The 11795-nt window shown below is 47.5% G+C and overlaps 1 protein-coding gene across 3 annotated transcripts in view; it reads left to right on the top strand.

Annotated features, from left to right (window-relative positions):
• The first annotated feature begins 6412 nt into the window (after positions 1-6412).
• The window catches only part of MAP3K3 (mitogen-activated protein kinase kinase kinase 3), a 40597-nt gene continuing 35214 nt past the window's right edge, over positions 6413-11795 (top strand). For all 3 annotated transcript variants that reach the window (XM_064636659.1, XM_064636660.1, XM_064636658.1), the window contains exon 1: positions 6413-6705. In XM_064636659.1, coding sequence (XP_064492729.1) covers positions 6702-6705 — 4 coding nt within the window. In that variant the 5' untranslated portion in view covers positions 6413-6701. The remainder of the gene's footprint in view (positions 6706-11795) is intronic.

The following is an 11795-nucleotide window of genomic DNA, read 5'->3' as shown; positions in this document are numbered from 1 at the left end:
AATTCCAGCTACTCTTAAGTTGCAAATTACCCCAAATAATTATATTTTTAAGAACTCAGTCACAACAGAACTCAGCAGAACGGGTAATGCAGCTGTACTTTAAATATTTGCCTTCTTAAAAATCTGCTGCAGGGTCCCTGTGTCCCAGTGTTGTTCATGCTGATGTTTTCCCACTCCTTTGCTTGTTCTCTGCACAACAAATGGGAATTACCTGCTGGCATGTTTTCATTTTTAAGATGAGGGGAAGAGGAACGTTTTTAAATTCAAATAATTGGTCTCTAAGGGGGTTTTGAATACAGGCAAATTGAAGACAAAGCAATTAGGCACTTCTGTAGCTTTAAGTCTCTCCTGTGCAGGGTGACCTCTGTTAAAGGGTGTTTTTCTCACTGGTGTCGTGGCTGGAACTAGGACTGAGATGGAATGGAGTGGCAAAGCTTGGAAAGTTGTACCTTAGGCCTTGGCAAGCAGGACTGATGACTTCACTAAGTATTTAGATATTTAGATTAACTCCAGTTCAACTAAATTGTTGGGTTTCTTTCTAATTCTTTGTGTACTGGCTTGGAAATAAAAGCTTATTAAACTTCACGTCCACAGTGGAAAGAGTTGCCTGCAAAGATGCTGCAGTGGCTTTTAAGCTATATATGGACTTTGTTCTGGCAATCCCTGTTTGGATAAGATGCTTTTCTTCTAAGAATTGTTTGTCTTTTTACCCCAGAATTGTATTTGCATCCTCCTAGATTATTTTTCCCCTTGGATCTGTGGAATTCTCCAGAGAAACCTTCTCAGCTCCCACTCTGGTGGGAGGAGGCAACCTGTGCAGATTGGAGCTGCTGGTGCAAGAAGTCGTGGACTGGTAGGTGATGGGAGAAGCAGATTCCCTGTCAGTGAGGCAAAACAGGTGCCAAAAAGTCCTGTAGAGGAATGTGGGGAGAAAAAGAGACAAGCAGAGGTTCTCTCTTTTGTAAGTATTAAGGAACAACCAACATCTGGCACAGCTGGGTTGCTCTGTGACCTTGGGAAAGTCACTGCTCTGATACCAAATGTAAGTGAAAAGCACATTATTAATCCTTGATCAGTAAATGGCTTTAAAATACTTAAAAATGAAAGAAAACCACCATGGTAGCAAGCAATAGGTGTAGAGAAAAAGTGGTGTCTGAGGTGATTTTGGGGCCTGTGACTATAACAAGCATTTAATTTTGTGCTTTTTCATTAATGCTACTCTAGAAACTGTCCAGGCTGCCAGCTCAGAGGAAGCAGTGAGATAAATGCATATAATATTTTTAACATCCTTCCTCCTCTTCCTTCTTTTAATTTTACCACTCCACAAGCAGAAAGGCTCCTGGTTTTTAACCAGCTTCAGAGCCCCCTCTGCTGGAATCTGTCCACAGCCAGGCACAGCCCTCAGGAATGGGACAAGGACAGGTACACACGGTTGGGAAAGGCTGCTCCAGGCATGTTTTGAAGGATTTTCTCATGACTGATGTGCTGGAGGAGATTTTTGGCCAACATATCTCCTGCCACACTGCCCTGAATTTGGATAGCAATGATAGTTTTTCCATTAACTCTGTTTTTGAAGCTGAGGACACGACAAGGAAGTGCTGGGAGAAGCAGAACTGCCTGGCATCAGTGAGATGACTCAGATCTGCAGAAAAGAGTGCAGAATGCTTCCATGCATCCTTGAAGATTGGCTGCCCCAGCCCTGGAAGTGTCCAAGGCCAGGTTGGACGGGGCTTGGAGCAACCTGGGCTGGTGGAAGGTGTCCCTGCCCATGGCAGGGGGTGGCACTGGATGGGCTTTAAGGTCCCTTCCAACCCAAACCATTCTGGGATTCTCTGATTCTATTGACAGGGTTTCCCCTCCTCCCCCACTTTCTCTGGCTGTGGAGTCCAAGATGTAGAATAAGGAAGTTTTGGCATGGGACAAGGAGCCTGGAGCCTGCTCAGCTCCTCAGGAAGGATGTGTCTACCTAAACAAGAAGGGAAACAGGAAGGAAAGAAGAAATAGTACATCTGATAGCAAGGAAAAGAGGCTCTTTGAGTCAGGTACACTTCAGCAAATGGAAATACTACCAAAATAGAAAATAAGACGATGGCAGAGTGATTAAGACACTGGGGGAAGATGCCAGGAGTTAAATCCCAAAGGTCTACTCCAGACTTCCTGTGTAAGTTTTAACGAGTCACTGTCTCTCTGTGCAATGCCCTTAAATCCCTAAAATAGGGATTACACTTCCTTTTCTTCCTTGATGCTGCGTGACAGCATTGAACCATTAGGCCTCTATAAAGTTCTTTTAAAACAAATGGGCTGCCTGGAAATGTAGGAGCTCCTGGAGAGTCTCCATGAACGTCTTTACTGATGATTTTACGTTAAATGGCCTCAAACAATCTGAATAAACAGGAGAGTTAAGTATGTTCTGTAGCTGCTGTTTACAGGAGTGAAACTTCTCTGCTGGAAAGCTGCAGTTTTGGAAGGTCAAGGCCAGGTTGGACGGGGCTTGGAGCAACCTGGGCTGGTGGAAGGTGTCCCTGCCCATGGCAGGGGGTGGCACTGGGTGATCTTTAAACTCCTTCCATCCCAAACCATCCTGGGATTCTGTGATTATGCACAAAACTAGTAAAGCATTAAGGTGGAAAAAGAATTACACTTTTTTTTTCTCAAGTTACACAAAATGGGGGCGCCTATTTTGGTGGAAAGTTGGATTCCTGCTCAGCAAGGATCTACCAGCTTGTAAGGGGGGGAAAGGGTGTGAGGGTCTGTAGTGGTCCAAAAAAAAGTCCTGATGGCACTTCATGTAGATAGTGATGGGAGAATGTCTGGAAAATGGGGAAACCAGCAGATAAAACTGTTGCTTTACACATTAGCCTTGACAGGTGGGTGAAGTGATGAGCTGTTAAGGACAAATCATTCTATTTTCAATTTGAACGAAGAGGGGAGGGGGGGAAGCTTCAGTGAAATCCAGACACCCCGGGCAGTTGGGGATGGGAAGAGTGAGTTTCTCCAGGGTGGGTGTCTCCTACCATCTGCTGGGAGCTCCTGGCTCCTGTCACAGGCTGCAGCTCGCTGCTCTAATATCTCTTGGACTTAAATAAACTGAGTTTCTCCATGAAGGACATGGAATCAGTCCCACTTAACAGGACTTCAGCTGAGAATTTTATGTGCAAACATGTAAGAGCTGCAAGATAGACAAAAATATCAAATGGGAAGGTGACGATGGAGTGGTTTGAAATCAGGGCTGGTGCAGTGGAGAATTGATATTAAATTCCTGCCTGCCAGGGCGTGGGGTGGGCTCTTCCCTCTCTTAGGAAAAGCCTTTTTATAATGACCTTGGCACAAAAAGCGAGAATTAAAATCAAATTTGGTGATGAACAAAAGTGTGAGGCTTCAGTAATTCGAAGGAACTGGAATATCTTGGAGGTCTGATGACTTTGAAGAGTGAGAAATAGAGATGAGATTAAATGTAGCAGGCTGGGAATTTAGGGACAAGGAGGAATTTGTGAGGGATACTGAGAGTGTTTTACTTGGAAATCAGTGAGGAGAGGAAACTGGGATTTAGTGGTTGATAAAGGATAGTGATGAGCCACCATGAAGCTGTGAAAAGGAATGTCAAAAAGTGGTTCCAAGATCACTGATGATGCTGTCAAATGAGAGAGGAGTTCAAACTGAACAGGGGCAAAAAGCTACCAGGAAGATACCACAAATACAAAGCTTGTGTTATGAAGGGAGAGTGGCTGGATTTCTCTTACAATGAAGCCTGAAAGGAGATATGATTATCTTCATGATGTATTTAGAGAGACAATTCCAGGGAAGAGGGAAGTATTACTTAATTAAAAGGATAATCTTGACATGGAAACAAATGGCTGCAAGCTGGGCATGGAAGTGGGATAGAGTAGACAAAAAAAATTAGAAATGCTTTCCTGGCATCAGAGCAATAGGACAGGAGGGACTAAAGAAAAAGAGAAGTGTCAACACTCACAGCATCAGCCTGGCTTTGAGATGGGAGCTTCAGAGTGGGATCTGTGGGAGTCATGGAGTCCAACCTTCTGCCCAAAGCAGGACAGCTGCTCTGGGTGAGCTGGGACAGGACCAGGGAAGGGCTGGAGCTGTGCCAGGGCAGGGTCAGGTTGGATCTCAGGGAAAGGTTCTTCCCCTAGAGGGTGGTTGGCACTGCCCAGGCTCCCCAGGGCAGTGGGCACAGCCCCAAGGCTGCCAGAGCTCCAGGAGGGTTTGGACAATGCTCTGAGGGACAGGGGGGGATTGTTGGGGTGTCTGTGCAGGGCCAGGGGTTGTACTGGATGGTCCTTGTGGGTCCCTTTCAACTCAGGATATTCCATGATTCAAAGTCAGATTATTGGCTTTTCTCACAGCTTCTTCCTCTCCGAGGCTCAGTCTGTGGATCAGAGCATTCCTTCACCCATTTCCATGTCTACCTGGTATGGCACCATGAGATCTTTTTATTACCCCATCTAGACACTTAAAAAAAAATACAAAAAAATCCATGATATCACACACAATGCTGTCATGCTTTGGCTAAGTCCCAAATTCCTCCTGGTGTGTGGATTTAGATTCCTTCACTTGCCCACACCTTTGAGCCATTTCCCTCTCCGATCTAGTTCCCTTCTCCTGGCTGGAGAAGAAATGTGGCTCATCCAGTTGCTGTAACCCCTGTGACATTGCTGCTGTGTTGTTTGTGAGCAAAAAAAAACCCTCCCAAAGCCCTGCACTTGCTGCCAGACCTTTGCCAGATTGAAAAGCAGCTGCTAAAACATCTGCTCGAGGTGGGTTTCCCAGCAGCAGGGTGGCCCTGGCCGCCCCAGGGAACCAGGGCTGGGCTTCTTTTTAGAACAACAAACCCCTTCTGCTGGTCCTTTTGTGGAAAAGACACTGTGAAAACATCAGCCCACAGGTGGGATGGGAGCAGGAGCTGGGAAAGAGCAGCTGGAGGCTGGATGTCACTTTAGAAGGTATGATTTGATTTAAACACGGCCCGTGGCAGGGGAGTGCAGCAAGATGATCTTTAAGGTCCCTTCCAGCCCAAACCATTCCTGATTCTATGAATTTTGAGTAGAATTCCTGAGTTAGATTGGCCAATCAGCCCTTTGCCCTAAAATCTATGAAAATCTGTTGTGTTTGGTTTGTTTGGGGGGGTTTCCTCCTCAAAGTTGTTTGTATTTGGTGTCACTTTTTTAGCAATAATATACTCTGTTTGTGGTCTCTGTGTTCAAATTGGCTGGTCAAAGCAAAATGCTAAAGCTGAAAAAAATCATCATCAAGTGAGTGAATGTGGCAGGTCAGCAGTTCCACTCCTGAGAGCAAAAACACTTTCTTATTAAGATAAACTCCTAAACGAAAGGGGAGGAAATGCTGAACTCTAAACACACCAGGCTGGAGGTCACTGCTGCAGGTTGGAGCCAGAGCTTGATTTTAACAGACACAGTGTGTGATTGCAGGGCTTAGAAACAGGACTGTGGAGGAAATGAAACAGGGGGTTTGAAGGCTTAAAAAGCAGAAAAGCTGTTTGTTTGTTCTACTACTTTGACATTTGTCACTTATTTCAGACCCTGGGGGAGTGGGAGTGACCCGTGGGCCTGGGGACATTGTCCAGGTTTGAACAGCTCCTAGAAGAGAAATCTCTTGCCACAGATGCCCTGGGTAATGCTCTGGGTTATTGTGTCACTTTTTTTTTTTTTGACAGCAAAAGAGTCTTGCTTTCAGATTTTTGGGGGCCTTTTTATCACTCTTGGACTGGGTTTGGTTTTGTTTTTTTTCCCCCTCTTAAAAAGGTGCTCTGAAAGCAGCAATTAAACTCATTGCCAAGCTTTGCTTGTGAGGACAGAAACCAGCAGGGTCAGAGAGCTCGGGACCTGTCCCTCTTCCAGGACACTTGGAAGCTGTGGCCTTAGGAGCCTGGATTTGATGTTCAAGAGTCTCTCCCAGAACTTCCACTGAGACAGTTTCCCAAAGTCAAAAATAGTTTATTACCCCAAAGTTCAAAAATAGGCAGAAATCATAGATTCGGAATTACCATTGATAAATCGCTTAGTGCGTCAGTGCTAAATATATTGAGATTGGGAAAGGATTGATTAAGCTCCGTTAATAATTCACAGTTCGCTAATTAAGCTCAGTTTAACACCGGGCACTAGGACCCGGCCGAGGGGGCGTGGCGGGGCCGCCGTCAATCACTTTGATTGACAGCCCCGTGGGCGTGGCCCGCGGGCGGCCGAGGGGGGCGTGTCCCTGCCCCCAGCGAACCGGGTGATTGACAGCAGCGGGGTGGGCGGGGCGAGCATGTACCTCCCCGAGCTCCCATTGGCCCGCGGCGCCGCCGGGCGGGCGCCGATTGGCGGGCGGGCGGCGCGTGCCGCTGTGATTGGCAGGAGGCGGCGGCGGCGGGTGCGCGGCGGCCGCCGAGCGGGTTTGTTTGTGCCGGCGGGGGGGGGGGGGGGCACCGACCGTGAGGGGACCCCGCGAGGGGACCCCGGGACGGGCCCTGAGGCACCGCCGACCCCCCGCGCCCCGCCCGCAGCGCGCCCGCCGGGAGGAGGAGGCGGCGGCGGCGGCGGCGGTGGCGCGGGGCCTGGGAATGTGGCGGCCGCGGCGGCTCTGAGCCCTCCCTCCCCCCGCCATCGGCCCGGCCGCCATGGAGCCGCGGCGGTGACAGCGCCGACCCGCAGCGCCCGCCGCCCGCGGCGCCGCCGCCCGCAGACATGGGTGAGCAACCGGCGGGGAGGCCGCGGGGAACCGGGGCCGCCTCACGGGCCGGGGGGGGGGCAGGCGGGGAGAGGAGGGGAAGGGAGGGGGCGATGCGCCCTCCGGGATGGAGGGGGGGGGTCCCCGCGGCTCCGCTGCCCCCGGTGCGGCCCGGGCCGGGCCGGGACCTGCCGCGGCCCCGCAGCGCGGAGGGGCCGGACGGGACCTGCCGCGGCCGCGCTGCCCCCGGTGTTACCGCGGCACCGGCAGCGCCGCCGGGAAATGGTGGGGGGATTTCAAGGGTTTGGTGAAAATGGTAAAAAAATCGTGTGTTTGCGGCGAGCACCCTGCCCCCTCCCCTGCTGCCCCCAGGCTTTGCTGAACTTGGCCCGGTCGGACTCGGGGAGCTCCTGCAGCCTCCCAGGGTCAGGTTGGCTCTTCTTGGGACGGGAGTTGATGGGCTTCGGATTAATTGGGGGAGTTTTTGGTGTTAATTGTGGCTTGGGAGTCCATCAGAATAGTATTTTCTTTATGGGGCTTCCACTGAATTCTTGTTTGCCATTCTCAGCCCAGGCAGCAACACGTAAAAACAAGCAGAGGAGTTGGAGGAACTCTTTTAATTTTTCAGGAGGAAAATGTTGCTGCGAGGAGTTGCCATGACTGAAATTGATTGATTAATTGGAATTAATTTGGATTTGGACTCTATGTCCTGTATAAAAAACTGCTTATAGAGAGGGGGGTTATGCTTCCTAATTCCCCTTTAAGTTTAAAGAGAGGTCTCGTGCTAGAATTAAATTCTTAGTTGGTCTGAACCAGAACTTATTCATATCTGCATATGGGCAAGGGAGTTACTCCTGTTGTAAGTGTGGAGTTTCATGGCTTCATGGGCTACAACTTCAGCGTTTCTTCCCTACAACCAAGTTTAGTTTTCTGAGCCTGACCTTCATTTAGTCTGCATGCATAAATAGTTCTTATATTTTGAATTTATAAAGCATTGCAAATGTTGCTCAAAGCTAAACTCCAACAACTTCAATCCCTCTGTGCTCTGGTTTGATTTGGTAAAGACAACAAATCTGTGCAGATCCATCACTAGAATTCTCTGCTGTAAAGAGAGGCACGGGATTATCTGTCTGTACCTCCTCTACAGAACCAGGCAGGTGGTTCATAAGCTTAAAATTGTTGAGAAGGAAGAGGTTGGATTTCCACGGAAGCATTTTCCAGTGGCAGCTGAATGTGTGTTTGTAAACACGTGAGTGCAGAATGAAAAAGTACAATTCCATGGACTGCTCCACCACAGCATCGTGTGTGTCATGGCACAGCTGCAGATCCCTTACAATGGGAAAAATCCGAGTTTATTAGGCAGTTGTGATCACATGATCTAATTAATAATGGACAGTGGGCTGTATCATGCTCTGCTTTTCTTGCATCTTGTGTTTCATGACCCGCTCTGGAGGACACGGGGGGGTGGTTGGTGTCACAGTTTGCTGGAACTCACCTGGAGCGGTTCTCCAACCTTGCACCTCCAGGGCAATCCCTGAGGTTTATTTCCCTCCAGACACCTTGGCAGGCTTTAAAACACAGATATTTGCTTCTCCCATGGAGAAGCACGAGGTCCCTGTGCCGGGAGGGCCGCGCAGTGCGGGGTGGGCGCTGGGCCGGCCCCGCTCCGTCCCGGCGTTCCCTCGATCCGCTCGGTTTTCCTGCCTGTGTCACTTCCTTCCCTTGGCTCACACGCGCACCCACGGCCACAGCTCAGTGACACCCGGGGGGAGGGACAGAGCTGCGGCTCAAATCCCAAATCCCAGTCTTTTCCTTTAACTTCTGGGTGAGAAGAGGGACCCTAAATATATCCCACACGTCCCGTGTCTGTGGTAGTCTCTGATTTTTCATCTCACTCTACAAACCAGTCACTTGTGATTTCCTAAAAATTGGGCAGAACAGCGTTTTGGTACCACTAGAACTGCCCACAGCAAAGGACTCAGAATGAAACTTTCCAAGATTTTTTTCATGGACCCAATTTGTGTAAAATTTCCTCGTTGCCCCTGGATCTGCCAATGGCTTGCCCCAACCAACTTTGCTGTTGTGGGGGTAGATAACAGAGATTTATTCACTTTTTTTCCCTTCTAAATTAATGTGGCATCATTATCACACTAAATAAAACACCCTCCTGGGTTAGAGGGGTTCACAGACTTCCTGGTTTTGCCCATGGGCAGATACTTTCGCTGTTTGAACTTTGTGATTTTTTTAAATTTTTTTTTATTTTATTTTCAAAAGAGTTTCCATTTCTGACTCGCTCAGACCTGTGTAAGAAGCCAGGGATTCGTTGAAATAAATGCTTTATGGAGAGGAATAGCTTTCTCTGGGAGCAGCAGTTCGCTTTTATCGATGTTATAAAAATCCTTGAGTGTAGTTTTTAAAACATGAAAAGCATTTCCTGGACAACATCTTTCCCGCACAAAGCAGAACTGTGTTTCCCAGACCTGCTGGAGACCAGGCAAAACAGGGTCTCTCAGTGCACTCCAAGAATTGCTTCGTTTTCATTTGTAGCAACTTCTGTATTGTGTGATTAATGTAATGTTGCCCCATGTGCTTTTCCAAGTCAGTCTATGGAAATCCTCTGTTTTGAGGGAAATAAAGAAGTATTCATGCTTCTCAGCATTAAATCCATCACAGTGCTGTCCTAACTGGAGATGATTTTTTCCCTACACAACCTCAGATCAGTATTTAACTTCATGTTTTTAAAAGATAAATACTCTGTCATTTCCTATCTCATCAACACAGGGATGAATTACAGCATATATGGTTTGGTACTAAAACCTACTAAAAACTGTATAATAAGATTCAAACTCACCTGAAGCTGTTCCATCACCTTTGACAGAACATTAACTGTTCCAGTTTTGTGGAGATCAGTAAGATTTCAGCTTTGGCACAGAGGAAAGTGAGTTTGCAGTGACCTTGCAGGACACTAACTGGGGTTTGTAGAATTCTAGAATATCCTGAGTTAGTAGGGACCCACAAGGATCATCCAGTCCAACCCCTGGCCCTGCACAGGACACCCCAGCAATCCCATCTTGTGCCTGAGAGTGTTGTCCAAACACTCCTTGAGCTCTGGTGCTTCCAGGTGCTGCCCTTAGGAGTTCACTAGATTGTAAATTATTGCCTCAGCTAATAAACGAATTCTCCCTGTACCAAGCTGCAATCTGTATTGAGACACAGCTGGTTGGATGCCTGTCCTCTGTGCCCAGTTCCTCACACAAATGAGTCACTGGGAGACTCCACACAGCCTGGAATTTGGGATCAAACACCTGTAACCAACCCTTGTGAGCGTTGACCCTGATTTTCCAGTGATGATATTGTTTTGGGGCAAACTCTTATTCACAGACATATTCTTTGACTTGATTTCTTGTCATGAGCCCTCAGTTATAAACTGCTTTCCTAGCTGGTTTGCTTCTTGCCCAGAGGAGTGCTGCCAACACAAGCTCTTCTTCATCCTCCTGGTATCTGGCCAAACCCAAACTGCACTGTAGTGGAAAACTTGTATCCCAGCTCTTCCTGGTGTGTTTTGGGTGGTAGGAGCTCCAGGGATATGCCAATCCATAGGTTGTAGTATTTTGTTGTGCACAGTTATAGCCTTTGTCAGCCAGATGACTCCAAGGCTGTGCTTAATATCAATCCAAATCGAAGAATACAGGTAAATTGGAGACACTCCAGTAAGGTAAGAGGTTAAATGTGGAGTTGGAAACATGTATTTATTTTTTTTTTTTAAAGAAAAAGTTGTGCTGTTACCTACCTGGAACTTTAGCTTCATTCACAACTGTTTTTTCACGTTTTCCTCCCACAAGGGGTTACTTAGTGCTGAGATAGATCCCAGCAATTATTTCCTTTGGCCGATGTGCTCCTCAGAAAGCAGCCTCTTGCTTTGGTTGTGTTACTGACACTCCTCGCTTCTTTTACATGCAGTTGGAATTTCAAGGAGTGCTCTCCCTTCTCCACTGCCACAATGTGGTTATTGTCTCGTTTGGCTTGTCTTGGACAGCAGAGATTTGGTGGGTTTTGACTCTGATTTTTTTTTACTTCCTCTGCTCTGCTTTCCTTTTTTAAGAGTTTTACTCTAATTAACACCTTCTGCAGATGCCCTGGGAGGTTTCTTCCCCTCCATGGTCTGGCCCAGGCTTGATGTTTCTGGGCTTTGGTAGCAGAGTCTGAAGTCCACAGAGGATGTACCTCAGAACTTGGGTAGTCTCTGGACTGAGTTAGGACTCACCTGATTGTGGCCCTCCAGTACCTGAAGGGAGACAACAGGAAAGATGGAGAGAGAATATTTACAAGGGCCTGGAGTGTTAGGGTTAGGGTTAGGGTTAGCTATTTGTTGTACCAAAGATATCATTAGTGTGACTTCTCCCTGGGACTTCTTTAGGTGTTTCTTCCTTACAAATAGGTGTATTTTTTCCCCCATTTTGCTTTTAGTAGCATTTGCTCCCTGGCTGCTCCACAGGCTGTACATGTCCCACATCTGTCATCTTCAAGCATTGCGAAAATCTGGTTTGTTATTGAGACACTGATTAATTATGAAGCCAGTCTGTGCATAAAACATACACTGACTGCTTTGGAGACACTCACGAACAAATACATGACATAAAATTGAAGAAACAAATAGTCCCAGTGAGTCCCTTGTACAGAGAAATACAGATGCGAGTCAGTCCATCATTTAATGTTCAGCAGCTGTTCCCAGGACAGCTCTTCCAAATGCAAACCATTACCCATCAGAGCAGTGCCACGAATCAGGAATGAGTGTTCAGCCATGGTGGATTGTTAAAATGAAGTTTCAGTTGTTTACAAATCAGCTTCAAAAAGGCTCATTTCAGTTCAAACTCCTCCAAGTGATTGGGGACTTGGGGAGGAATTGTGCATTTCAAGCACTGCACACCCGACACACTGTCCTCTGAGTAGGGCTGTGATAACTTAGGGGGCTCACATCACTTCCAAAAGCTCCAATTATCCAAAAATTAAAAAAACCAAACAGGTTTACATTCAAAACTAGTGGCCAAGTCCACCCAGACTCGTTTGGAAAGGGCAGATTCTGCTGGGGGTGTTCAGAGCTGATCAAATCA

Source organism: Pseudopipra pipra, chromosome 26 (assembly GCF_036250125.1).
Source record: "Pseudopipra pipra isolate bDixPip1 chromosome 26, bDixPip1.hap1, whole genome shotgun sequence".
Classification (NCBI taxonomy): Eukaryota; Metazoa; Chordata; class Aves; order Passeriformes; family Pipridae; genus Pseudopipra; species Pseudopipra pipra.
The sequence above is the reverse complement of the archived record's forward strand: the minus strand, read 5'-3'. Positions and strand labels throughout refer to the sequence as shown.